Source organism: Oryzias latipes, chromosome 8, assembly GCF_002234675.1.
Source record: "Oryzias latipes chromosome 8, ASM223467v1".
In the NCBI taxonomy this organism is placed as follows: Eukaryota; Metazoa; Chordata; class Actinopteri; order Beloniformes; family Adrianichthyidae; genus Oryzias; species Oryzias latipes.
Genome location: NC_019866.2, coordinates 23,339,619 through 23,367,550, shown reverse-complemented (window position 1 = coordinate 23,367,550; position 27,932 = coordinate 23,339,619). Strand labels below are relative to the sequence as shown.

The 27,932-nt window shown below is 40.0% G+C and overlaps 2 protein-coding genes across 6 annotated transcripts; both read right to left on the bottom strand.

Moving 5' to 3' along the window:
- Window positions 1–168: 168 nt before the first annotated feature.
- On the bottom strand, window positions 169–17,235 carry LOC101166053 (synaptotagmin-1). Of its 3 annotated transcripts, none has more exons than XM_023957783.1 (10): window positions 17,120–17,235; window positions 10,152–10,290; window positions 9,422–9,436; window positions 8,509–8,690; window positions 5,893–5,979; window positions 5,266–5,433; window positions 4,997–5,164; window positions 4,791–4,908; window positions 3,169–3,302; window positions 169–1,742 (listed from the first exon to the last, which is right to left on the bottom strand). In XM_023957783.1, exons 2-10 carry the CDS (start codon window positions 10,273–10,275, stop codon window positions 1,533–1,535), a joined length of 1,206 nt encoding a protein of 401 aa, XP_023813551.1. In that variant the 5' UTR covers window positions 10,276–10,290; window positions 17,120–17,235; the 3' UTR covers window positions 169–1,532. The 3 variants fall into 3 exon arrangements, with proteins under 3 accessions (XP_023813551.1, XP_004072047.1, XP_023813552.1); XM_004071999.4 differs by lacking the exon at window positions 17,120–17,235 and adding an exon at window positions 11,811–11,934; XM_023957784.1 differs by lacking the exon at window positions 9,422–9,436.
- Window positions 17,236–20,832: 3,597 nt separating this feature from the next.
- LOC101171084 (ferritin, middle subunit) lies at window positions 20,833–27,932 on the bottom strand. 3 transcript variants are annotated; one of them, XM_023957781.1, is made up of 5 exons: window positions 27,701–27,832; window positions 27,401–27,547; window positions 27,184–27,309; window positions 26,924–27,110; window positions 20,847–20,873 (listed from the first exon to the last, which is right to left on the bottom strand). In XM_023957781.1, the coding sequence occupies exons 1-4, from the start codon at window positions 27,800–27,802 to the stop codon at window positions 26,955–26,957; spliced, it is 531 nt and encodes a 176-aa protein (XP_023813549.1). In that variant the 5' UTR covers window positions 27,803–27,832; the 3' UTR covers window positions 20,847–20,873; window positions 26,924–26,954. The 3 variants fall into 3 exon arrangements, with proteins under 3 accessions (XP_023813547.1, XP_023813549.1, XP_023813548.1); XM_023957779.1 differs by lacking the exons at window positions 26,924–27,110; window positions 27,184–27,309; window positions 27,401–27,547; window positions 27,701–27,832 and adding exons at window positions 21,138–21,263; window positions 21,356–21,502; window positions 21,656–21,910 and having other exon boundaries at window positions 20,833–21,060; XM_023957780.1 differs by lacking the exons at window positions 20,847–20,873; window positions 26,924–27,110 and adding an exon at window positions 20,894–21,060 and having other exon boundaries at window positions 27,701–27,932.

Here is a 27,932-nt window from a genome sequence, read left to right as displayed (position 1 = left end):
AAATCAAAATTCATAACCAAAACTCTACATGAACTTTAGAAAGCAGTTATATTTCTGTCCTTTTCATTTATATTTTGAGGGATATCTTAAAGTGCTTTGTAAAAAAAAGTGTGAAAAAAAGTCAAATTAGATTAAAAAAAATCAAGAATTAAATCAAATCAAATCAAATCAAATCAAGCCAAACTTTATTTGCAGACCACTTTTACAATGGGAGCCACTTCTTTCTTTTTCTCAGTAATTATTAGTTTACATTAAAAATAAATTAATTAGAATAATTACAAACTAGTCTTCTGGGAGCCTGGGGGAGGAGGGATGGAGTTCAGGATGTCAGCAGGACAGCTTTGGAGATGCAGATTAACAGTATTTTGCAGTTCAATTTGATGTAAACACTCATAATTTTATAAAATGTGAGATTAAATGAATTATATTTACAAAACTTAGCTTCACATCTTTTATAATTTACAACAGATTTTTATTTATCCTTTTTAATATCTCCTTTTTCAGAATATTCTCCATTTGCCATAATTCCACATCTACCCTCCCTCACAGAATATTTCCTGTTGAGCTTTAGAGACAAGGATTCATTGGCAATTCATTGTCTGCTCATGTAAATGCATCCATGCTGTTATGTTTATATCAAAAGTATTTCATTCCCTCTGCTAAGAACAAAATGTCAACTTTCTATGCACAAAAAAATAAATCCATGCTTCCACCAAACCATCTGTCACATGTTTATTTACTGCTCTAGTTTGGATAATCAGTCAAACAAAAAAACAATTTCCATTTTTAGGAAGAATATAAATGATAATACACACCCAGACACTGTGTTCCCACATGCAAACACTGATAACAAATCCACGATTGGTGGAAATAAACCAACACATCAAATCACAAGAAAAGTGATGACCAAACTAATCCAGTCGAAATTATCTGACATAAGTAAACACAAACATTATATGTCGTAAAAAGTAGCAAAAATCTTGTTTTAGGCCTTCTTTTTTTTCTAAAAGTCATTTTAAAACATGTCATTTCCTTTTATAGGTTGAAGAGTTTGTTAAAGAACAAAAATAAAAACATTTTACTCAACAAGAAAAGTAAGACTATGCTAGAATAAGTTACAACTGATCATATTTAGATGTATTTTCCTTGTCTGCTTTATTAACATGTTTCAATAAGAAATAACAAGTGTTCAAAAAAATCAAGACAAAGTGGGATTTTTGAAATATACAGTCAATTCCGTGAATTGAATTTGTATTTCTTTAAATATGTAAGAAACATCTGAATAATTTAAGGTGGAGAAAATTATTCGCTTGGTGCAATCTCTGGTGCTAAAGTGAGTTTTTTAAATGAACAAGTCAACAGAAATCTGTGGCGGCACATTTAAGCTAGTGTTATTTCATTTTATTTATTCAGACAGACACAGCTGGATGACAAAGGAAAGTTCTGACAGTTTCTTAAAGTTTCTATCCAAGTTCTGTCTTCTGTTAGAAGACCTGCGCTTGTGTGTTTTGACGGCAGCCTGGCTGTTGTGCTCAGCGGATGGGGGCCTTCAGAGCAGCATCCACCTCCTCTTCGGGCAGGAGCGTGTGCCACTGGGCCACCGGACGCCTGGGGTTGGCCAACATGTCAGACCAATGGCGCAGCCCGACACCGGAGGCGCCATAACCGATCCAGCACTTGCCAATGGGATCGTTGCTGCCCAGCTTGTCGTAGTCGTAGACTGTGATGAGAACCTGCACTTTCTACAGAGAAGACGAAGGAAAATTGCCAACAGAGTTGGGAGATGCAGATGTTGAGTCTGTGTGGCGGATCTTTAAAGGTTTTGAAATATTTGATCTTAGAACTCGGAACCCTGTTCACCGATGTTTAAAAACCTTTGTTCTTTCAGTTACCATAATTTTGAATTACGTGTCATACTTTGTTTTTTTTTTGCTAAACTATGTGACCTTTGTTTTTTCATCCCATTCTAACGTTTGGGTGGCAGTATCATGGTTAGGGAAGAAGCAGGCCATCCCCTCATCATATCTCATGGCTACTTTTGCTTAAGGACTGTTGTAATCTGGGTTGAGAGAATGCCAGGTGATTTTAACCCTATTAAAATAAAGATGAAATATCAAAGTAAAGAGAAAATAAGAGAAAAAGTAAAAAGTGCATTAACTAAAATTCCATTTTTTGAACTAAGAAATATTTTATGGCAACAAATATTTAAAAAATGTCACGTTCTAATGATGGGATAAAACAGAAGCTGAGATTTACCTGGAACAGATTTTTAACTGATACTTTTATTGAGATGCCTGATTAGTCAGTTTCTAACTTGAATAACTTGCGCTACAGAAAAATTATTGTGAAAAATAAATTAGGATTACAGAGAACATGCTAATAAAAAGTAGTGGAGGAAGAATGGTTATTCTGATGAACATAGTGACTGAGTAATCGCTGTTTATTTCTCAACAGAAGTCTACGGGATTTTGACTTTTTGGGAGCAGAGGGTACTTCTTATTTGGAACGGGGGGGGGGGGGGGAGTGGTTGTTTAGTCCAGTTGTTATTTTACTGTCAATGCTTTGAGCCCATGAGATGATTGGTTTGGATCCTTGGAAGAGTCATTTTGCAGACATTGATAATAGGATGCAATGCCAGTATAAGGGCTTGGAGTAGGGGCTTACCCCTTTAACACTATAGAGATTTTTCCATTGACATGAACTAACACACGCTCCTCAAATTACTGTAATTCTTTGATTATTTGACCATTTACGCCGTTATTGTAATTCCAATTGATTTTGAAGTGCAGAAAAGAAGCTTTGTACTGATATGTAACACCTTATTACTCTACAATAGAAAAGCAAAGAGCTACTTTTCTCCGCATAAGAATCGGTTTATGTTGATTGCGGAAACACTTTACTACTGGAAAGTGTTGCATACCAGTGCAAAGCTGCTTCAGAACTCGTTGGAATTACGTGAATTGCGTGAACGATTGAAGAGTTATTGTAATTCAAAGAACATCAACACTGGAGCTTAAGTTCCGGTGTTAAAGGGTTAATTCCCAAAGTGGTTCCTGAGCACAGCCATGACCATAGCACTCTACTCCCCCCGTGGATGGCTCAGTTGTGGAGAACAATTTTCACACAGCTGGGTTGGGGCACTAGAATTTATCTCTGTGGAGAACCAACCTGGATCTGGGAGAAGGGAATTTCAAAGCTGAAGCTCTCGTTGAAATAAGGATTCAGGGTGTTTTGTTTGACGGATGTCTTCTTTTTCTTGAGTCTCTTGCCGTTGTGCTGCAGCACCACCTTCACAAAAGGATCTGGAACCGACAAACACACATGAATCCTTGGTCCTTTGTTAACAGTCCTTGTGCATTTAATGTTTTCAGATCCTTGTAGCTGGGTATAGTCAAAGTAAAAGCTGGACTGTAACCCAACGGTGTTTGGGTGAAAACAAATGTGAGTCACAATCTCAGCCAGACAACAACATAAGAGAACATTAAATCCACCCATCCATCTTCAGAATCCGGTGAATCCCTTCCATGGTAATTGGGTTGCTGGAGTCAATGCAGTTACTGGGTGGGGCTGCCGAGGTGCAGTGGTTGACCTCTGATTGGAAGATTGCAGATTTGATTCCCGCCTTGCCCGCCCATGTCTCAAAGTGTCCTTGGGCAAAACACTGAACCCCACCTTGCTTCTGGTGGAAGGTTGACCAAGGTGTTTGACAGCAGAGCCGCTGTAGGTACCTTAACCATTCGGCCTGGAACTTCCGTTCGGGGTCCTGGGACTAATGCTGACGTCACATTATGTGATTGGTCAGACGACGCATCAGATAGTGATTGGTCTGGACAAATGACGATACTACAATAAAAGAAGATATTATGAAGTCCGTTGTAAACAAACAGAGCTCCGACTTAGAGCGAGATTATCTTTTAAACGTGCCTTTATTATTGCTATGATTATTATTGAATGCATGTTCGCTTATAGTTTTTTTAATCCATGAGCACAGTGCTTTATAATTGGCCGAACAGTCCCGGAAGAACAACATATAGCCGTGCTAACAACATTTTCAGCCAAGGCTGTATTTATACTGGAATAACAAGCAGATTGCGGCTAAATCTCTTTAAAAAATTACAAAGAAGATCATCAGACACAATTTATGAGGGAAAATAACTTTAACTTAAGCCAGAGCAGATCGACGCTACGTAGTTTGTCCAAGTGGGGTTACCGTAGTGTGACGGTACCTTCAGTCGAAAGGACCTTGAACGGATTTTCCAGGCCGAACGGTTATGGTACCTACACCGCCACCAGTGTGTGAATGTGTGTGTGAATGGGACTGTGACTGTAAAGTGCTTTGGGCCTTGGAAGAAGGTAGAAAAGCGCCACATAAGTATGCGTCATTTGCCATTTACTGTTGTGCAATGGCAGGGTACAACCTGATCTGCTGCAGGCCCACACACTCACTCAGTCACACCTAAGAACAATATAAAGATACCCACTGTACTATGAAGCATGTTTTTAGACTGTGAGAGGAAGTCGGAGTGCCAGGAGAAAACCCACACATGCACAGGGAAAACACGCAAACTCCACACCGAAAGAACCCAGCTGGGATTTGAACCAAGACCCTCCCTCTCACTGAGAGGGAAGAGCTGGAATCACTACTCCATCATGTAGTCCCAACTTCCAATCCCAAGAGCCAAATTATGGCTACCAGTTAAACCATCAAACCCCTGGATTAATGCAAATGTCTGTCATCCATGACATTTATGCTATGATGTGAGCCAACCTTCTCCCCTCTAGATATTCACCTGACAGTCCTCCTACGTCCATCTTTTTCAGATTCTTGGCTTCCATTATGTTGACCGTTAGCTTGCCAGCCGTGGGGACATAACGCAGGGAAATGCAGATATCACCCAATTTCTCTTGCTGTCAGGAAAAATATAAATTGTTACGTTTTAGATATTAATCATTAATGTTTAATTCACTGTGGATATGATGCATATAAATCAACAACCTCTTCTTTTTCTCCTCCAACCAGATCCTTCCATTCATGTATTGGTTGTCCGAGGTCAATACTGTTCATTGGGATCTTGATTTCACCAATGACGTCATGTTTGCCAAAACGATCAAAGTCAAAAACCTGCAGCACCAGAGTCTGACCCCCCAACTCACTGTAGGGTATCTGGAAGAGGAAGGGTGAAGTTCTACATGAATGAGCTGAAAACAATAACAGAAAAACAAGTCGTCAGGTTAGACATCATGAAAATGTCCAAACGGATGAACCTTGAAGGTAAACGTCTCATTGAAAACGGGGCACAGGTTCTTGCGTTGAACTTTTGTCTCAAACTTTTTTTTCTTGTCTGGCAACATGTACACCTTGACGTAGGGGTCTGAAGTGCCCCCCATGTCCATGGCTGGAAGGTCTTGAGCCTGAAGGATGCCCACTATGAGCTGAGAGGAAGAAAGAGATTAGGTTTAGTTTAGCTGTGGAAAACAACACATTTCCAGATGTTTACCTGCACGGTTTGAGGAACGCTTGCGACATTAGTGATCAATATTGCAATGACTATATGACTTGTGATACAAGACATGGCAAAACAAGGAACTACTGACACATAATTTCCAATTCACTACCACAGTTTTGTTTAAATAAAAGAAAATATAACTTAAATTATACTCCAGAAGTTCTAGGAGACGGTCGTTTAACATTAAAGGGCTCCATCTTATTGGTCAAATGCATGCAGGGCTTTATTTGATTTGTTCAACACTTCCAGCTGCCATGAGGTTGTTTTGTTGTGTCTAAACATTTCTGGTAACCATTTATCGCAGTTTACATCGTCTGATACATGGGCTGATATTGCATTGATGATACGTTTTCGCTTCAATGTGCAGGTCTACAGCCCAGTGTACCTGGTTATCAGTGAAGTTATAATCCAGAGAGTACTCCAGTTTTCCTAAAGACTCCTTCTCCTCCTCCTCTTTCCCTTCCTCTCCTTCCTAGAAGACAAACAAAAATCAATACATTAACCTTTTTCACTTTTAACCTCTTGTGCAGAAGTGAGATGAGGTTTGGGTTCTTTTCTGAGCTAAGGTGGAGTTTGGGTCCTTTTTCCAGTACATTCAGTTCTATCCTGCTACGGCTTTCATCCCTAGTCCTGACCTGGATGGATGCCAAACAGCTGTGGACAGTTAAACAGAGATTACAGTCAAATGGAAAATGCAGTGAGACTCTGGAAACAGTCATCTTCATCTGTATTCCTTAATCCAGGGGTCGGCAACCCAAAATGTTGAAAGAGCCAAATTGGACGAAAAAAACAAATATGTCTGGAGCCGCAAAATATTAAAAGCCCTATTTAAGCCTTATAATGAAGGTGACACATGCAATGTGTATTTATGTTAGCTTTATTAGCCTGCTATCAAAATGACTAAGTTGCTACAAATACATAATGAGCATTATTAACGATTAAATGTTTATTTGCCCTGCAGTGCATTCTGCGGAGAACGACGCGTCACGTGACTGCTCTGTTGTGCAAGTTTAACTTCATTACAATATCAATGAATTATGTTTCATTGCTTTGATAAAATAAAGAAATGTAATAAAGAAATCCAATTTTTGATGTCATTTTTATTTTGAGGATTCGAACAAAAAACAACTAAATGGAACGTGCCGACGTGCCCCTCTCTGGGAACTAAACAGAGTGCAATAAAATGCAGCCTACGTTTATAAAAATAAAACAACAGCCTTTTGAAAAGGTAAAGTATATCAAATCGAATTGATACAGTTAAGTTTGATTTCTGTGCAAATGCCAAGCAAGTCAGTGCAAGCGTAAAACGCAGCGGCATCCTCTTCTCTTCTTCGCTGTACATCTCTACAAAGACAGTCAGCTTGTGCTCGAATGACAGAACAGCTTCAAGCATTTGCGGCGCCTGCAGACTTTCATTCAGCTCGTTTAGGTGACTTGTCACAGTCATATCCACTAAAAAGTGCAGCTTTTCAAGCCACTCAGTATCTTCCAGTTGCGGGTAGTTCAGGTCTTTGCTTTTCAGGAATGTTTTCATGTGTTCTGAACAGACGACAAGTGACGCAAAACGTCACCCTTGGACAGCCATCGGACTTTGTTGTGTAGGAGGAGATCAGAATATTCGCTTTCAACTTCATCAAGCAATGCACGGAACTGACGGTGGTTCGATTTCCATCAGCCACCTGCCTAGTGGTCCGCTGCCCTGCTGGTAGAAACGTGTGTCGCAGACTATGACGCAAATCTTCGGTGACAGAAATGTTGAAAATTAATATTTATTCTACACATTGTTACAGCATTGGAAAACGTTAAGAATATTTGTGTCTTGTTTTTCCTCCTGCAGAAACCATATCTAAACAAAAAATATATTTGTCTCTCCCATCTTTTTACATTTTCAAACATTTTTGAAAATGCTCCAGGGAGCCACTAGGGCAGCGCTAAAGAGACGCATGCGGCTCCGGAGCCGCGGGTTGCCGACCCCCGCCTTAACCACACAGATAAATGTTTAAAGAAATATCTTATTTCATTTGCACAGAAATTGAGTCATTTAGCCAGCCTCACCTTGAGCATGTAATCTAACAAGCAGCTCTCAACATGACACAAGCATTTTAAAAAGAGAAATCGTCCTAAAAGCTTTTTATTTTATCCTCTTGTGCTTATTTTTATCAAAGAAAATTAAATTCAACACAAGTGAGTTCAGGTCCTAGTTGTTTCAGAGGGTTGAAAGCTTCATTGAACCAAAACATCCCCGGCTGCTTAAACCTAGCTCACACATCCCAAAATACCAACACGCAGCAACCTGAATGCAAGTTTTCCAGCAATATCAGCAGATGTCCGCGCAGCGACATTGGTAATTTTTATACACCGCACGGCAGCCACCAAGGTTTTAAAAAGAAGTTAAAATTAAAAGACAAAAAACCATTTTGTGACATCGGTCAGTGGTCATTTGGTGGTCATGCAGTGGCAGTCCAGCTGCAATCGGTTCGCAGGACGACAGCAGGGCGATAATTAACTGATAAGAGGATGTCCAAGGTCCCCCAAATCATCAATGATCAGCTAATTTCAGACTTCCACTTCAGATACTTCCACCTTTGTTCAGCTTAAATACTAATTCAGGCCAAAACTGTTTTGTTTTTTTTTCACACCAAAACAAAAGCAGGATGGTACTTTAAAACAAATCAATATCTAATAAATTTCTACTTTTTTTTGTGAATATTCAAATAGAATCGTTAACTTATTATTTAGAATTGAACCGATTGAGAATATTTGTCAGTGGTAAAAAAACAAAAAACACTGAAGCATAAGTTTCCTAAATAACAAGTCTACATGTAAATAAAGGATATTAGTCATCAGAGTTTTCAGAAAAACAACACAAAACTCACTCAGAGCCATATCTAGTGTCACATTGAAGTTCCTGAGAATGTTGTTTGAAATGAAACAGGAATATGTGGTTCTGGCTTCTCTGAATTTCTTCTTAATAAATTCTACATAACAGAGGGTTTCCCACCTTTTTCTCCTCTCCTTCTTCTCCCTCCTTGTCCTTCTTCCTGCGTCCTCGGCCTCCTTTCCTCTCTCTGGTCTTCTTGGGCTTTTTGCCTTTGTTGACGCACTTCTTGTAGATGCAGAATCCCAGACAGCCGACAAGTGCGAGGACCACGACCACGATGGCACCCACAGCCCACATGGGCACTGGAAGAACGGAGAGTTGTTTTTTTTATCAATTAAACTCAAAGAACTTATTTGATGGGTCTGAGTTTTACACTGCAAAAACTGAATTTTAAGAAGTTAAGAAGAGCCTTATTTCAAGAAAAAAATAGTCCGTTGGAAAGCTGTTGTCATAAAAGTCTTTTTATGAGATATCAATAGTATCAATTATGATTTGTTAGGTAATTTGGTAAGTTTTTACATATGACCATCTCAATTTAAAGTATAACAATATTGACACGAGTGTTTAGAAAAAAAAAAGCCCCTTATTTACGCACTGACTCAAATTTGATCCATATTAGTTATGCAGATAAAGAAAATTCTGAAAATTTGATTAACGCAGCTAGGAGAGAATAAAAAATTATTATTCCTCTAATGATGAGTCAATGGAGTAAAAAGATCTGCAGAGATGTTAGTTTGTGGGTAAATTTGATCTTGATTATGACTCAGTGTATAATTGACATTTAAAGCCCCGTTAATGTATGTTTTCAAGTGCTAAAAGGATTTTTCTCTCTAACTTTTCTAGTTACCAATCCATTTTACTGGGAAATATTCCAACAAACGTCTTTTTTGGTGAATTAACTGAAAATATATATATATTTTTTAAATATCCCGTCTGTGCAGGGACATCTCTGTCTTTACTTAACGTTCTCTTATAATAGTTTTCATTCATTTCTTCTTCCGAAAACAGCAGGATGGGAGTGAAACAGACTTACTCTTGAGCTTATGATCTTGAGGAAGATGGATGATGGATCACATGAGGAGAAGATGAAAAGAGGCAGAAAATAATCAAACAAATGGATGAGAACAAATGAAGAGACAGTGATGAGATGATGTGGCAAATGCTTTGTAACGTGTAATGTTAAAGATTTCAAAAAATACTGTTTTTCCATGTTAAAAGATTATTAATCAAGATAAAAAAATATATTTTTGCTACGACTTAAAGTCTGATCATTACTGAAATCTATTTTTTTAACTTCTTGAGGGCCACATATTTGGGTGTTTCTGCTTAAAGACCCACTCCAATGAAAATCATGTTTTTGGTGTTTTTTTAACATGTTCTTGTGGTATTTTTCTCATGATGGAGGACTTTTATAAAAGAATTTAACTTTAAAACAGCATTTCTGAGTATTTCTTTATTCAACATTGTAATCAAAAGCCCACTGGGAACGCTTTGAAAACAGATCCAAAGATGGTCGGAGTGGGACGTTAACCCTTGTGCTATCTTAGATGACCCCCCCTCACATTGACGTGTTCTCCCTACCATGACAACGGTGGATAAAGGTGGAAAGATTTCATGTAATCCAAGGACACCAGTGAAGATCACAAATCATTGAAGAAAAAAGGTTCAGAGCACTGTCTAGTGGGTCTAGATGACCCAACTCCCAACGTTAATGTGCCTAGGATAGCACAGGGGTTAAAGTATGGGCCTCACAGAGAGCTCACTTGGCAGATGTGTGAGCTCATTGAAGAACTTGTTCTTCATGCTGGTGAACTGGTGGTTGGAGTGGTGGGAGGGAGGTGGAGGCGGACGCTCCTTCTCCTCCTCTGCCGCCCTTGGGAGTCGCATCCTTCACCAGTTGTTCTAAAAGAAAACAAAAAAAACAAGAACATGAGCTCCATCATCGGAGTCAGATCAGTGAGGAAGATGTTCGGTCCCGGAATCAGGAGCTGTTGAAAGACAGAGTGGAACTTTTTCCTTTAGAATCATAAAGAACAAATGATCATTTCTCTTTAATACACTTTTCAAAATCATGGACTTGTTGTTGTTTTATGAATCTGTAAAGTTGAAGAGGCTGTCTCAAAGAAGAGGTTCCTGCGTTCCTGACTAATCCTGGACATCGCTGTGTCCTTCTCAGCAGCACTCAGCGCCATGGAAGATTCAGAGAAACCAGAGAATTCCTCGCCAACATGTGGCTGGAAAACCTGTGTATCATTCATTCATTCGTTTAGCAAATTAAATAAAGAAAATTTAAATCCAGATCAGACTTTAACATGTTGTCCACACATGTCAAATGAAGCTATGGCAGATGTTTCAAAAATAATTCATACTCCAGATCTCCGACCCTGTGTTTATTTCCAGGATTAAATGAATAAACTCCAGGCTGGCTTCTGAAAAATGACTAAATATAAAAAGAGCCAGTCTTTTTAAATGGCTCTTTGAAATGAACATTCCACCCTAACCTTAATGTCTGAAGAGTGTCAGTTCATGACACTTCTTTACAGAAAACAAACGAAGAGGCAGAGAGGGGGGGGGGGGGGGGTTGGAGCACGACTGAGCAGACCGATGACTCCGTGTGTTTCTATTTTTTTCATTAATCAGGTCAAAAGTGGCATAATTTTTCTATTAAATGCAGAACCACTCAGCAAAATGGAACCTAAACAAATGCAAACTCAAACTTTTTCTCATAATTCCATCATCTGAGTGTTTAAAACGTTCCAGGACGTGTTGAAAACAAGCGTTTAATTTCACTAAAATTACACAATTTCACTTTCACCATCTCAGTAACAAAAAAAAAACTGCACAGTTTTAATTTTTCTTGAAGATATCTCTAAACTTAAAGTTAAAACTTCTACAAACAAAATATTTTTCATAAGCCTTTTTTGTCATTGCAACAGTGGTTTCACAAGTACAACCAATATTGCACTTTTTCACGATGGAAAGGGGGGGGGGGGGGGGGGGCAAAGTACAATAGGGGCAGAATATAGGTGTAAAAAAAAATTACCCCACCAAAAACTAAATATATATGTAAACTGAACATTGTAAAAAGAGCATCATTTCAGCTTCAGCATCCTCCACAAAGCAAACTTAAGTTTATAAGGTAAAACGTTTTAAACCAAAGAATGACGTTTTTCCTTTTGCCTCTTCTGTTTATTCCATTGCTCATGTTGCTTTCTGCGCTCATGTCTTCTTCTTCTCTGATTCACATCTTACACGCTGAGACAACAGGCTGTGTGCTCTTGGACTTACAGGTACAAGATCCAGCAATTAGGACCACTTTAATACCTTTCTCTTCCTGACAGTACATTCAAATCTCCTTTTACTTTATGGTTCATTTTTAGCACATTTCAGGATTGAATGTATAAAAGCAGATAAGCATTTACCTTCTCCCTTCTCTGTCACAGCGAGGAGAGAAAACAGTGAAAAGTAATAAAAAGTCAGATTTCCTTAATCATGCCTTCAGCTTTAGGACTTATGAGCCCAGTATAGAGCTGCAGCTGTCAGTATTTTCACTAACACACACACATGCACAGGCCCCGCCCACACCAGACCCTGTGTTGCTGCACAGCAATGTAACAAGATTAATTGCCAAAGGTAATCCTAAAATCCTCGGCTTAAACAAATTGAGGCCTCTCTGGTTTTCCTCCCCGTTCTCCATCCATCATGCTGCGACCTTCTTCACTGCTTCCTCCCAGCCACTCTCTACACCTCCTGCTAGCTCCTCCTGCCCCATAAATATGCACACAAAACATATTTACAGAATAAAATCTGATTTAGGATCAGATCTGTGACATTGACCTTTGGCATTACTTGCAGAAGATTAGGGAGAGACTCTGCTGCTTGTGTGACATTAAAGTGACATATAGACACGTACAGTCAGGACCATAAATATTTGGACAGAGACTTTTTTTTATTTAGTTTCTCTACATTACCACAATGAATTTTATAGAAAACAACTCAGATGCCATTGAAGTGCAGACTTTCAGCTTTCATTCCATGGGTTAAACCAAAAGATTTCATAAAAATGTGAAAAACTAAAGCATTTTTTAAACACAATCCAGTAAGTAATTGGACAAATGAAATAACTGAAAACAAAATGGTCATTATTAATGATGCTGGGTTTTCTCCTTCTGAATGCTCTGCCAGGCCTTTACTGCAGCAGCTTTCAGTTGCTGTTTGTTTGTGGGCCTTTCTGTCTCAAGTTTAGTCTCCAACAAGTGAAATGCTGCTCAATCGGGTTAAGAACAGGTGACTGACTTGGCCATTCAATAATATTCCACTTCTTTGCTTTAATAAATTCCTGAGTTGCTTTGGCTGTATGTTTTGGGTCGTTGTCCATCTGGATTATGAAACGCCGCCCAGTCAGTTTGGCTGCATTCACCTGCATCTGCGCAGACAGTTTGTCTCTGAACACCTCAGAATTCATTGGACTGCTTCTGTCCTGTGTCACGTCATCAATAAACACTAGTGTCCCAGTGCCACTAGCAGCCATGCACGCCCAGACCATCACACTGCCTCCACCGTGTTTTACTGATGATGTGGTGTGCTTTGGATTATGAACTTCTCCACGCCTTCTCCATACTTTTCTCTTGCCATCATTCTGGTAGAGGTTGATTTTGGTTTCATCTGTTCAAAGAATGTTTTTTTAGAACCCTGTTGGCTTTTTTAGATGCTTTTTAGCAAAGTCCAATCTAGCCTTCCTATTCTTGAGGCTTATGAGTGGCTTGCATCTTGCAGTGTTCTTATTCTTAATATTCTTCGGTCTTCAGAGATGCCAGACAAGTAAAATCTTAATGAAAGATTCTAATTCTCTTCCAACACTTACTTGTGGATTTAAAACATAGGATATGGATATCGTATGTTTTCTATCTAGGAGTGAAAGTCAACTAAGGCTGACAAATATGAGACACTTTTGATTGCTAAAACTCATGAAATCCATACTCAGATCAGGGTCTAATCACTGCTGGATTATAAAAGCCATGCTTCTGTCCCTGCTAAAGTATTTTTTTTCATTATATTTCATCATATTATTAGTTATTTCCATAACAAGATTCCTTGAGGGATTTCTGCTGATAATTTCTAACGAAGTGCAACTGTCAGGAGGGGTTATTTGTGACCATGTCAAAGAGCACATTCAACTTTACTAATCCTAAAAAGTGGATGAGCCTCAGTTCAAAAGCTTTCAATATGATCAAAAACGATGTGGGGGTTCAGATGTGGTTGTTTGGACTTAATATCAGTTTTTAAGTGATCAGTGGAGATTCTTAGTCATCCAGATCTTCTTTTTTCCTTTCAGCTTTTTCCTTCAGGGGTCGCCACAGCCAATCAGCTTCCTCCATCTAACCCTGTCTTCTGCATCCTCTCCTCTAACACCAGCTACCTTCAGGTCTTCCTTCACTGCATCCAGAAACCTTCTCTTTGGTCTTCTTCCAGTCTTCCTGCCTGGCAGCTCTAGACTTAGCATCCTTCACCGTCTCCTCTGGACGTGTCCCAATCATCTCAGTCTGGCCTCTCCAGATTTTTCTCGAAAACCTCTAACATGCCCTGTCCCTCTAATGCTCTCATTCCTGATCCTGTCCATCCTGATCACATAGTCATCCAGCTCAATGTATTTACTGATGTTTCTTCATCTTGGAGTGAAATGTCCTCTCCATAAACTTTGAATATGACCTCATTTGACGCGGTAAAGACAAAGTGTGAAACGCTGGAATGACTGGTTGTTCTCTGTTTACCCAGTGTTCCACAGTTTTCTTGTTCAGTACAACTTTAGAGTTTGTCACTTTTTATTGCCACTGATGCAACAACTGGAAACATAAAACCGAGCAGAGTGTGCAGCTCTGGACTGAGCAGCAGGGCCCATAGCTGACCAACGTAAAGAGCAATTCATACTATGGGACTATAATCTGACCCAGAAAATCTCTGTCTCTCTGGTTTGAAGGTAAACAATCCTCCAAACCACTTAATGTTTCCGGGATTTTGTCGAAGCCAAAAATGTTAAAGCCTCAGTGACTCATTTTAAACGATCTGACCATGTGGACATCACAAACACAGGAATTCAGATTTGTTTCAGACGGCATTACTGATGGCGTGTTTGCTACAGGAAATGTGTTGCTGAGGCGTGGAAGATGAAGAGCACTGGCCACAGTCCAAAAGGAAGCAAGATGGTCAAAAACAGATACACATAAAACGCACTTCACAAATGACAAAAACGCTTTACAGAAATGACAACTAGTCCTGAGCAGATGAAGAACATGTGAAGATCTGGGGCTTACTCACACTTATGAAGTCACAGAAAAAATCTAAAGGCCGTGTCATACAGCGACTACGTACAATTAAGATAAGATTTGTCATATTTGAATATACGTGAAACACGTGAGAAAAGTTTTCGTCTTCCATGTAACATTTTTAGAAATTGACGTAGAACATGAATTGTGTTTGATTACTGCGCTGTTTGTATGCAATTCATTAATGATATATATATATATATATATATATATATATTTATTTATTTTTAGATATATATTCTTTTTAATGTCATGTATGAAAAGAATGTGAAAAAGGGCACTTTTAGGAGTTTCTCATATAAAGGATTTATAAGTCTTATAAGATGCTCAATATATGTGAAACACACTGCATGGTGATCTAAGTTTTCTTATGATTTTTCTCTAGTTCTTTTCCGTATGGGACGTGCACCGTATACGTGATATAAAAGTTCTACAAAGGTGGTACACATGTTAGAAGTCCGTTAGACATACATGGAACAGTCGTAGAAAGTTTGTGTGCATCTCACAAAAATCACCTGCAATTGTGTAAGATTTATTTAATAAATATGTATTAACTGCGCAAAATACGGATGAACTGCATAATTTTGAACCAACCAAAATTTCTGAACAGCTCAAAACCAAATTCATGCAAAAACCCGCCGGCCAAAACCCTCGACAGACATCTGCCCACTTCGACGAATGAAAAACACGCATGTGCTCAAAACGTACATAGTGGACGTCTGACACGCCCTTTTGTCACATTCACCCATACGAGTGGTGTGAGTCTTTGGGTTGTCCGGAGGGTCGTACGGAGGAGCGACCACATCTTAAAGAGGAGCACATGCATGGAACCTACCATTGTCATGCGTGTGGTAAGGTGAGCGTACTGGCTCCTTACTGACTGCACAGAAATGCCGCACACCCTCGGTCTGTAGGTGATACATAGGATGTCCTCACAAACTACGCTCTGATTGTCTAATTTGCTCGTTTCTAACATTCAGACTGGACACCCTTATCACTTGAACCGCTCAAAATGCGCCTAAAGTTTTGTTAGAAGACTTTAAGAACCTCCACCAAAGCCAGGTTCTTTGTTAGGAAGAGATCCAGACAGGCAGACACATCTACTAGCTCTGTATAAGTAGAGACGACTAAAATATGTATCACACAATATGACGGCTGGAAGCGTTCTGGTTAAATAAGAAAAAACAGCTTATACCAACGTTGTTGAATTAAAAACTGGGAAATCCAGTACTTTCTTTGGATCAAAAACTATAAGAAGTTTCCAAAATAATCAATGACCCATCAAAAACAACACAAAAAAGAATTGTCATGGACCAACAGCACCTAAAACTGGAGATGATTTGTATTAACTAGTTTGATGAACCCTTTTGCACAGGCTTGAACTTCCACAGATCCATACATAGGACTTTCATAATCTCACAGGTCGTGCAGTAAACGTATTAAACTTCAGAGACTAATATCAATAGAAGACATGCAGGTATATTCCTTCAAAATCTGGACTCTGAACAGGGTCAGCATTCTGACACACAGATCTCTCTGGTCAGATTAACTTCAAAACCCTTATAGCCTCAGCTGTCAGCCAATCACTTTGTTTGTTTAAAATGAAGCAGAAATGACGCCCAGCGCCCATTACTATCGTTTTCATTTAGTATTTAATGTGAAGGTTTTAAAAAAAGTATTTAAAAAAAGCTTTAAAACAAATATTACAAGATAGTATACCCTTTGGTCATTTAGGGGAGGATTGCTTTTTTAATGCAATTGTTTTAACCTCGTCTTTTCTTTGGATTTATACATTTTTAAGTAGTCTGTACATGTTTGATATGTTTTGTATAAACATTTTAACTGTTTCATTTCAAAATTTGCTTTAAAGAAAATGACCAAATTGAGTTTTTTAGTACAGTTTTAGGTGTATTTTGGAAAAATTATTATATTGAAAATATGTTGTACTTTGGTTCCAACAGGATCAAAGTCTTTGCAAACAGCAAGGCGTCTTTATATTTCCAGAAAGTGACTTCACGTGAGCGCAGAGGCTCTCCAAGCAGAACTGCTTTAGCCTCCAATAATCCACTTCTGCTAATCTGTGCTACTTTGGGAACAAGCCCCACTTCATGACAAGTGAAAACACTCTTCTTTTGCTCAAATCTGTTTAGTTAAACCCAATAATGAAGACCTAAAAAAGGCCGTAGATGCAGTAAAAAGGTCTGATTCGTGGGATGTTAATTCAGAAGAAAACAAATTCATTTTGAGCAGAAAATGCTGCAGATGAACCTCCTGATGCACAGCAGAGGTTTAAATCAAAAGCAGGATCAATGACAGTTACCCTGAAAAGCTTTTAGGAACTAAAACTCTTCCTCAGCAAATGAACCCATAAAAATATTGACAACTGAGAGAAAATCATCCAAACTCACATAATTCTGCTTCCTTTCTTCTTTCTTCGTCCTTTGTTTTACTGTTACGACAAACAGTTCACTGAGTGGTGAGATGTAGTTATGTGCAGCCTCTCCTCCTCCTCCTCCTCCTCTTCCTCCGGCGTTAATCTTCACCGGATCCGTCTTTACTGGTTACATGCTCAAAGCTGCAGAGACAGGACTGCAGATTTTGCTGTTTGAAACTAAAAAAAATAAAATAAAATAAAAGATCTTCTTTGTGATTTCTATCATTTTTTTGTTTTTGTTTGCAGGAAAGCAGGAGGTGGTGTTTTAGGAATTTGCTCAGGATTAGTTCAAATAAGAGCAGAGCGCACACAGACAGACGTGCTCCTCTTCCCTCAGCAACGTTGGTTTGATCTTAATTAAAGGTTTGACCCCCAATAAATTGAGTTAATTCCAACAAGTATCCGTGCTGCTATTTTTAAGGCACTTGCTCCATTTCTGCAGTCTTTGTTCTTGTGCTCACATCTGCACACTGAACTTCAACGGAGTTTGTGTTACTAACAGGTGAAGAAATCACAGCTGATCAAGCCCTTTCTGATGAAAAAAATAAAGAAATCACTCCTTTGACCTCCATGTTTCTGCAGATGCAGTACGTTTCTCCACACACACACATACAAAACTTACCGGTACTCTTTTTCCTGTTGTGCTGAAAACTAAATCTGCTATAAAAAAGCACATATTTAGTGGAACTGAGGAACACAACAAATAGAAGAGATACATAGGAGTATCAAAAACCATCATTTTTCATTGATAATTTCTAGATCTGATCCGGATGTAGCATATTTAGCTGAGACAAATAGACAAAAACAGTGTTTGTGAGAATCAAATTGTTTTCAGATTTCTCTTGAAAGCATAGTTTGTGATGAATTGCAGTATTTGATTTGAGACATTGACATTCATACAATATTTATGGAGGAAAATTGTAAATTTTCATTTGTTATTTTTGTGCCTCATGAACCTTTTTCTAAACTGAAGGCTGTCCATTTATTTTCATATCTGTTTGTTTAACTTTAACATGTCTCTTTATTTTTTCCCTTTTGAATGAATGCAGCTGTTTTCTGAGGAGTCAGATAATCTGCTCCAGAGTTTCATCTGGAACACCGTCAACACTGAGGCTAATCCCAGTTAATCTGAAAGGATTAAGGGCATTTTTATTTTTTAATCAAATTATAATGTTGGAGATGACTGTAACTTTATGAGAATATAAACTCTAAGAATATCAAGTGATCCAAATGAAGGACAGTGTTTTACAACATGTACTTTTGGATAAATATGTAACTTTTTATGTTAAATATACGTCCTGGATATTCGACAAAATACAGTCTGATAGGAAAGATCTCATCCTTTCTTTGACCTTTACCACATTCCCCTTGTGCTTCATTTCGTTGTGCTGTTGTCTTCTGTCCTGTCAGTGTCCCACTTTGTGTCCCACTCTCTGACAGGTGTTGCAAACGTGGCCAGGCTGGCCGCAGTAGCGGCATTGCTTCTCGTAGAAACTCCTCGCTCTCTTCCCTGGAGGGAGCTGGGTGGAGCCAAATTGCATGGCTCCACCCAGCAGCCCCTGGGAGAAAAGGTGAGACGGGCATGACATTGGCTGAGGTTGGGTTGCGTGGCCGCCGGGTTCTCAACAGGTTATCCAGTTTGATGGTGAGGGATGGTGAGGTAAGCTGTCACCTGCGAGCTGCTTGTCCAATCTGTGCGCCCCGACACAGTCCGGATTCGTGGCAAGTAGGCGGCTGCGGTCTGTCGCCCCTGTTTGATCCCAAATAACTGTTCACCTGGATCTTTGCTGTCCGCTGGGTGGTTAAACACCTCCAGAAGTTGCTGTGTGAATGTAGGAGTGGAAAGGTATCAATCCTCCAGTCCAGAGTGCAGCTATCCACTCTCACGCTTCTCCGGTCAGGAGGGATCACACCAGTGACACTTTGGCATCTTCTGGGGGATAAAGGCTAGATTGCTGGCACAGAAACAGATCACACTGTATAAAAAACCCCACGCCTTGCTTGGGGTCTCCGTTGAATTTGTCCGGAAGTGCCCTTCTCGGTCGCGGTACATAAGAGAGCGTCCCTCTAGGGGCGCCAACTCTGGCGTCCGCTAAGGACTGAGCGACCGAAGGATTCGTGGCAGATGTGTCATTGACAGGGGGGTTGATTTGTAGCCATGACATGATGGCTTCGGTGGCAGAGGTTAAACAATGGATTGGCGACTGTACTCCAGCAACAAAGCAGCAAACCCCATCGGGTTCGTCGGGCCAGGAACTCCTGCTGATGTTTCCATGTTTGGCAAAGAGTTCTGTAAAGAACAGGCAGACGGCTGGATCAAAATGCAGCAGGTTTATTAGCTCAGCTAAAAGTCCATAAAGCTAAATCAGGGTCAGGCTGGCAGGGGTCAGTAACAGGCATTAGATCATCAGAGGAGAGACAGGGTAGTCAGGATCCAGGTGAGAGTTGGGGCAGGCAAACAGAGAGACAGAACATCAGGGACAAATCTAACGCAGATGCAGCACGTTTCTCCACACAGACATAAACAAAACTCACTCTTTTTCCTGTTGTGCTGAAAACTTTAGTCAATTAAATCTGCTATTTAAAAAAGCACAAATTTAGGAGGCAGAGTGGCACAAACAATACTTTGCACTGAGTGTGGCTCAGTGCAGTGCTTACGTAAACTGTGAGTGGTTGAGTGAATGAGAGTCAGGTGTGCGGCATTCAGGAGTGTTCGCTGGGGTTGCTGGGAGATGAAGTGCATTCGGTGCTCTGGAGATGGTTCCCACTGGTGACCAGAGAGGGAGAGACAGAGTTCTGACAACTATGATCAGGAAAACATTCTAAGGCTTAGTCGCTTCAAGGCCATAAAACTCTTTTGGGAGATTTTATCAAGATGTTTGAGGATCTGGCTTCAACAATCAGCTCTTTTTGGCTTTGTTAACCCGGCGGACCACCAGAACTTCAGCCGCATTTTGTGGTAAGTTCCATAAGAGACTTGGACTTTTCTCCTAAACCTCATTCCAAAGCTGGTGCTGCTGCTTTCGTCCATCTCATCTGCCTCAGGAGAACCACCTCTGTCTGAAAGTCGAGTCCAAGTCACCTTTATACAGACACACACACATTCAAATTATTGAATTCTGCCTGTTTATTTATTAGCGTTTATCTTTTTAATGCTAATCTAAGAAATGTCAAAAAGGCATCCATCATTCATCTTGTTCTTTGTGATTAGATCCCTTCAAAAGAGAATTTACTTCTTAAAGTCTTGAGATTGATTTTGAAGATTCCTCTTTTAAACTGTTTTTCATATAATTTTGATACATATACAAAATTGAGCAATTTGTCCATTAAAGAAGGTGGTGCCCCTTAACAAGACATTGACTTTGACCCCTTTACACGCTACAACAAACTTCTCCATCCCTTGCTCATCAGCTGTTTCCCTCTACCACAACTGTTCAACAAAAGGTACAATAGTGGTTACTACTAAAGTTTTGCTGCCATCTTTTGGTTGGAATAAATAATCATGGCCATAACGGGCAAAACTGTTAAAATATCTAAAGTACTAAAACTACATTCAAACTTTTGCTTCTGCAGTGAGACAACCATGTTTAAATAAAATCATAAGATAGGACTCCAGCTCAAATGTTTATTGATGGTAAAGTTAAATTGATAAGATATACTAAAGTCACAGAAAACAGATTTAATACATTTTCCAGTCTTTCAGCAGGCGGAGCAGGACGGTTTGAGGCCTGCATCTGGAAGGTTCCTCCAGTTCTTCCTTTAGCTTTTGCTGCCCAGGGTGTGCTTGTCAAACAGGTACTCTGCCATCTTGTTGGTGTGAGCATCCATGCGGGTGAGGTTGGTGATGTGGTCACCAATCTTCTTGATGGACTCCACCTGTTCGTTCAGGTAGTGAGTCTCCAGGAAGTCACACAGCTGGAAAAAATACATATATTTAATAAAGTTACTTCAGATTCAAGTTTAATTGGTGGAAGGAGTTGAATGTAACCTACATGAGGGTCATTGCGGTCAGAGGCCACCTTGTGCAGGTCCAGCAGAGCCTGGTTGACGTTCTTCTCCAGCTGTAGGGCGCACTGCATGGCTTCCAGCCCACTGCCCCACTCATCACGCTCTGGTTTCTGTGGGAGCAGACATGATACCAACATGAGTCATTCAGAACCCCAAATGAAGAAACATTTAGCTTGTAGGAGACCAGAGTCCGTGTTCAGACCTTGACGTCCTGCAGGAAGATGCGTCCTCCTCTCTTGTTCTGGAAGGACAGCAGTTTGTCCGCGTGCTCCTTCTCCTCGTGGCTGTTCTCCTTGAAGAAATGGGAGAAACCTGGAAGGGCCACATCGTCACGGTCGAAGTAGAAGGCCTGTGAGGGAGAGACGGGACACAACCAGACGTTGGACCATTCAGTCATTGATTTCTGACTAAAACACAGCTGCATAGTCACAAAGTAAAAACCAATAACTAGATTTCCTGTAACTATAGATAGAAAACATTTTAAGACAGCCAGAAGTCTTACCATAGAGGTGTAGGTGTAAGAAGCAAACAGCTCCATGTTGACCATCCTGTTGATGGCGGCCTCACAGTCACGGTGGTAGTTCTGACGCACCTGGGACTCCATTTCAGCTGGTTGGTTTTCTCGCTTTATTAACAAAAGGCGGTAGAAAAATAAACTTCTTTAGGCAGCGTTCAAGTAGAGCAGGATTGAAGCAGTTGAAGAAGAAGCTCCGTTCAAACACTGTTGAAGCAAGAACTCCTTTCAGCTTTCTCCACGAGTGTGAAGGAGGAGGAGAGCTGCTCCCTGTATTTATACCCAGAGCTGATCTCGTGACCAAAATGACGTCACTTTCACCTTTTGACCAATCACTGAAATAAGACATTGAGAACAGCTTCAACCATGGTCATGGATGATGCACAGGACTTTTTCCACCAAGTGAGAATGACTCAGGGATTTGGTTTGAAGTGCTGACTCTCTGCTGAAATGACAATGCACTTTTTGCTTTTTCCAAGAAACAGCAGACTGAAATACAGCCTCATTCTGTTCAATAATTGATTGTTATCTCCACTCACACTGATGGTCTACAATCCAATTCCACATTCAGGACCAAAGCAGAAAAATGCTGACAGGCATCACCGGCAACGTACAGAAGTCTGGAATTTGGTTCAGTCTGGACTCTTCATCTAATCTGTTAAACTTGCAGATGTAAACATTTCAGATTTTTAGACAGAAGACCCAAAAGAGGAAAATGCAGAGGCAGTAATTTCTTTTCACTGAGAGATGTGCACTTAAATATTCAAAGCAGACGTCATTAATTATTTAAAAAAAAAGACTAAAAAATGAAATGTGCTCATTGGTTTAATATTTTTAAACAAATGTGGAACAACACAAAGTTTTCTACAGCTGAACAAAATATTACACATCTTTTAGTTTCTTTGTTCCTGTGACAATGACAAATAAAGATTGTTCTATCTATCATTGTCAGGGGACTTAACAGACACAGACAGATACAAACAAATGGGAATGACTACAGAACATTTCTATCACCTCAATCAAACTCAACAATACAGTCTGACTTCATTTTTAAAACACATGAAATTCCACCATTCTTTTTTCCACTTTTTTTTATGAAAATGATATTTTCCCAAAATCAGGAGGATGTTCACTGATTTTCTTGTCTCTTTTGACAACTTCCTGTTAGAATAATTATATTTTTCTGTGAAATGAATGATGTTCATTCTTTGACTAAGTCAATTATGAACATCTTGTCAGAATCTTAAGATACTGGACATGAAAAAATCAGCTGTCTGGTTGTTTCTGGGGCTACATGACAGAAATCCCACGGATCAACCTCAAAGCCAAATACTCCTAAATGCCTCTGCCGATGGGTAATAATTGTTTATCATTTTGAACTGCATTTGTTTAAGTCTGGGGACCACTGGCCATTTTATGACTTTCCATATTGAGCTCCATGATGTCACAGGTTTCTCAGTGGTTTTATATTTCACTTTTCTGTTAAAGTCACGGTATAATTTTGTCATGGGTCAGCTGGCAGCTGCACCCTCCTCCTCTCCCTTCTATGTGTTCACCTGTTTCTCTCAGCTGTTTTCAGTTTCCTGATTATGTGGTTTGGTATTTAAGTTTCTGTCCTTGTTGTTTTCAGTGTCGCAGAGTCCTGTTTGTTTGTACAACTGGATGTTTGTCTTCTTTGAGAATTCGGGTAAATCTGTGACAGTCTACTTGAGTTTTGAGTTCTTCCTTCCTGCGTTTGGGTTCCTTCGGTCACGAGTCATAACGAATTTACCTTTAAAGGATTTGTTTAGGTATTTATTATCACGTTTTTTTATTAAGTTTTATTTCAGCTATTACTAAGTTTGGTAGTATAATTTGAATATTGGAAGAAAATATTGTATTTTTTTTATGTATTGGAGGAATTAGAATTGATCTGCAGGTTTTCTGAAATTCCTTGGTTGAACATTTGATATCATTTTTGCTTTTAAAGTTGTTTATTGAAGAATTTCTCCATTCAAATCAAGAATTTTGCGTACAAAAATAATATTGTGGTCAAACCAATTCTGATGAAACATTGTCTTCCAGTTTGGGGTAATTACTTTGTTGTTCCACAGGGTGGCGCAGTGAGGAGTGAAATTGTGACTAAATATCACTTTCCAGTGGAAAAGTACTTGTTTGTGAAATTCTGAAATCTTTATAGGAAGTTTGGAAATTTCAAAGTCACATATCCGTAAAAAATCGAATCGACCTACATTTTTAAAGATGTTTTTGGGAATGTGAAACCTTATTAAGTCAGGGTTAGCCATAAAGTGTTTTAACCTTTTTATTCTAAAGGTTCCTACCATTGATTCAAAATCAATTGTCTTTATACCTCCCGAATTATATTCCTTAATTAGTTGAGATTTTCTGATGTAATGGGTCTTATTTCTCCAAATAAATTGATAAATAATTGAGTTAATTTTTTGACATTCTTCAGGTTAATGTAGAGAGATTGGCATGGATATATTGATTTAGAAAATTAGTTCTGATTTGGACAACAAGCTTCTTCCAAAAATGATTAAATCTCTGAATAACCAATGATTTAATGACTTCTGCATTTGGTCCATTTTTTCCATCATGTTTTTTCTTCTCTTTCTTTTGCATCTCTAATTGATTTAATTTTGTTGGAACTGAGAGACTTTATGAGCGGAATCAGAACAAGGAAGTGAAGACTTGAACCACTTCTGATTGGTCAGACTGATGACGTGTGATTAAGCCTCCAAGAATGATTGGTGGAGACAGTTAAAGGGACGGGACTTTTCTGAAAACAGAGTTGAAGCTGCTGCTAAATGGCGGTACCGCCATTCTTATCAAAGTGTCTTTAATAGAATCAAATAAACAAAGAAAAGTATTTTATGATCTTTCTTATTCCTAACTACTCAGTGTTTTATCAGGGCCCGTTTGGATGAACAACGAGCTGATATCCTGGAGATGGGAAATGTTTTTAGATCAGTTAAAATGGCTAATTTCCCAAGGTACACCTGACCATCTAGTGTGCTGTGGCACAACGGCTGAAATACACTGCCTAAAGAAATGGGTGCTGCCTTGAATGTTATCTTAAGGACGCTAGACCTGCTTTTGACCAAGCACAAAGCCCTGTGGTATACCATGAACGACTCTGTTGTGTGATTAAAAGCTAATCTTTTACAGACAAAAATGGAAATCTATAATAAGTTGTTTCTAACTTGTCCTGTCCAACAGCTGAGCAAACAGATCGGCACAAAAGGCGTCTTGTCTTGGACATATTTTACTTTTACAATAGTGGTTTATGGATCTTCTGACACACGAGATGTATATTTGAATAAACCCCTTTTGAATTTGATTCTACCATTATTTGATAGTAATTGTGTTTTTTTTTACATTTCCTGTTGTACATGACATAAAAAAAAGGGGGGAGGAGAGAGTGAGATGTTAGAGATGGGAGATAAGCTCACTGGCCTTGTGGTTAAAGTGTAACTGGAAGGTCGTGGCTTCAAACCCCGGCCGAGTCATACCAAAAACTTTAAAAATGGGACCCAATGTCTCCCTGCTTGACACACAGCATTAAGGGGTTGGATTGGGGGGTTAAGCCACCAAATGGTTCCCGAGCATGGCTGTGTCTGCAGCTCATTGCTCCCCCAGGGGAAGGGTCAAATGCGGAGAAAATATTTCGCACACCTAGGTGTGTGACAGATAGTGGGACTTTAACTAACTTTAACTAGAAAGGGGAGAAAAAATGGGGTTAAAGAAGTTGGAAAATGAATAAAAAGTAGGACGGGGTTGAATCACAAAGGCTAAGTTCACACTGCAGGGCTTAATGCTCAATTCGGATTTTTTGCAAGACCGTTCACATTTCCAAGTATATCCGAACGTTTGTGGTCTCCAGTGTGACCGTGAGATGACCCAAAACTGACCCGCATGCGCAGAAGAGTACTCAATGGTGAACGACGTCACTCGTTGTTTGCGGAGCCAACGTGAACAATGGATGTCAACAACAGCGTTGTCAACAGTGGAGCTCTTTTTGCAATATTACATTTCTTTTCACGAAGGAGCAGCACAATTACAATCTTCTCATTTTAAGAAGGCAATGGAGTCAGAATCGTCTGTACCCACTGTAGTAGAATGAGGATGTGTATGTGTTTGGGCCCCGCGTGCAGCGGTGGAGAATTGGGGGGGGGGGCAGTGTGGGTGCGCATTCATGTTGTGTGTTACGGAAGAAGGAGAACGGTAATAGAAGAAAGTTTCCCCCAGAATAAATGCTATTGATTCTTTATTAACCCGCTCTGGAGAATCCTGGAGAATCTAAGGCTCAGAACAGGGAGGAGGAGGAGGATCCGCCTTGGGTCCCCCGCGCTTCTGATCACGGTCGGAAAGGGGAGAAAGAAAAAAAAGTCATTGCGGGAAAGGTTCAACACCACACTCGGCCATTTAGCTGGAAATTTTTCCAAAAACCGCACGGTTGCGATAAGAGCCCTGGAGTTTGGCCTGAATAGAGCGATCACCCCAAATATTAATCCAATCGGGGACATCGCTTCCCTTCCACTGACTGGTCTCAGCAGCATCGTCCGCCATGGTTGTTGTTTATGTTCTCGTTCACGCCTACTTCAATGCAAAATGATGACGTTTGTTGCGTATCGATGACGTACGGTTCGGAATCAAGCCGCCTGGCCGGTCAGACGGCGGTTGCAACTGAAAAGATCCGATACGTTTCGGAATCAGGACGGCATACCCAAGTGGCCTGGGTCGCAATTGTAATGATCGGATCTGTGTCGTTCAGACTGTCATAAAAAGCTCGGAATTGGGTTGCATAGGGGCAAATAATTTTTGGAATTGGGTCGTTTCAGCCTGAAGTGTGAACGTAGCCAAAGAGACAAGTTGCTGAAGAGTTTGAAATCATCTTGAATACAGTTCCTGTGTGAAAATATCACCCTCTATTGTGTCAACTTTGGAGCGGAGGTCCTAGAGAACAATCAGAGAAACAAGTCCTCTGTCTGCAGCCATGAGCAGATGATTGAAAACCCTCGGCACATCTTCATCTATCTGAATGCAGTTATATTGAACTTACTGGTTACTTTCAAAATGGCTTCCAATTCAACAGGAGTGTAGATACTTTAAAAAAAAACAGGACAAAAACTCAGCTCTAAATATTTATTCAGGTTTAATCAGTTTGAGGCATTAAAGTGAATCAGAGTCACATGACAGCTGAGAATCAAACAGATTTCAGACATTTTCCAGTCTTTCAGCAGGTGGAGCTAAGGCCTGCATCTGGAAGGTTCCTCCAGTTCTTCCTTTAGCTTTTGCTGCCCAGGGTGTGCTTGTCAAACAGGTACTCTGCCATCTTGTTGGTGTGAGCATCCATGCGGGTGAGGTTGGTGATGTGGTCACCAATCTTCTTGATGGACTCCACCTGTTCGTTCAGGTAGTGGGTCTCCAGGAAGTCACACATCTGGAAAAAAAAAATGTAATAAAGTTACTTCAGATTCAAGTTTAGAGTGGGTGAAGGAGTCAAAATAACCTACATGAGGGTCTTTGTGGTCAGAGGCCACCTTGTGCAGGTCCAGCAGAGCCTGGTTGACGTTCTTCTCCAGCTGCAGGGCACACTGCATGGCTTCCAGCCCACTGCCCCACTCATCACGCTCTGGTTTCTGTGGGAGCAGACATGATACCAACATGAGTCATTCAGAACTCCAAATGAAGAAACATTTAGCTTCTAGGGAGCAGAGTCCGTGTTCAGACCTTGACGTCCTGCAGGAAGATGCGTCCTCCTCTCTTGTTCTGGAAGGACAGCAGTTTGTCCGCGTGCTCCTTCTCCTCGTGGCTGTTCTCCTTGAAGAAATGGGAGAAACCTGGAAGGGCCACATCGTCACGGTCGAAGTAGAAGGCCTGTGAGGGAGAGACGGGACACAACCAGACGTTGGACCATTCAGTCATTGATTTCTGACTAAAACACAGCTGCATAGTCACAAAGTAAAAACCAATAACTAGATTTCCTGTAACTATAGATAGGAAACATTTTAAGACAGCCAGAAGTCTTACCATAGAGGTGTAGGTGTAAGAAGCAAACAGCTCCATGTTGACCATCCTGTTGATGGCGGCCTCACAGTCACGGTGGTAGTTCTGACGCACCTGGGACTCCATTTCAGCTGGTTGGTTTTCTCGCTTTATTAACAAAAGGCGGTAGAAAAATAAACTTCTTTAGGCAGCGTTCAAGTAGAGCAGGATTGAAGCAGTTGAAGAAGAAGCTCCGTTCAAACACTGTTGAAGCAAG

Bases quoted from the DNA above. Each gene is read 5' to 3' on its own strand.
- LOC101171084 (XM_023957780.1), bottom strand. From the start codon at position 27,802: ATGGAGTCCCAGGTGCGTCAGAACTACCACCGTGACTGTGAGGCCGCC. The intron at 27,310-27,400 runs GTCTGAACACGG...CTGCTCCCACAG, and splicing joins TCTTCCTGCAGGACGTCAAG to AAACCAGAGCGTGATGAGTG. The intron at 21,061-27,183 runs GTAGGTTATTTT...TATTTTTTCCAG, and splicing joins CTGACCACAAAGACCCTCAT to CTGTGTGACTTCCTGGAGAC.
- LOC101166053 (XM_023957783.1), bottom strand. From the start codon at position 10,275: ATGCGACTCCCAAGGGCGGCAGAGGAGGAGAAGGAGCGTCCGCCTCCA. The intron at 5,434-5,892 runs GTACACTGGGCT...TCTTCCTCTCAG, and splicing joins ATAACTTCACTGATAACCAG to CTCATAGTGGGCATCCTTCA. The intron at 1,743-3,168 runs GTTGGTTCTCCA...TCTTCTCTGTAG, and splicing joins TTCCCTTCTCCCAGATCCAG to AAAGTGCAGGTTCTCATCAC.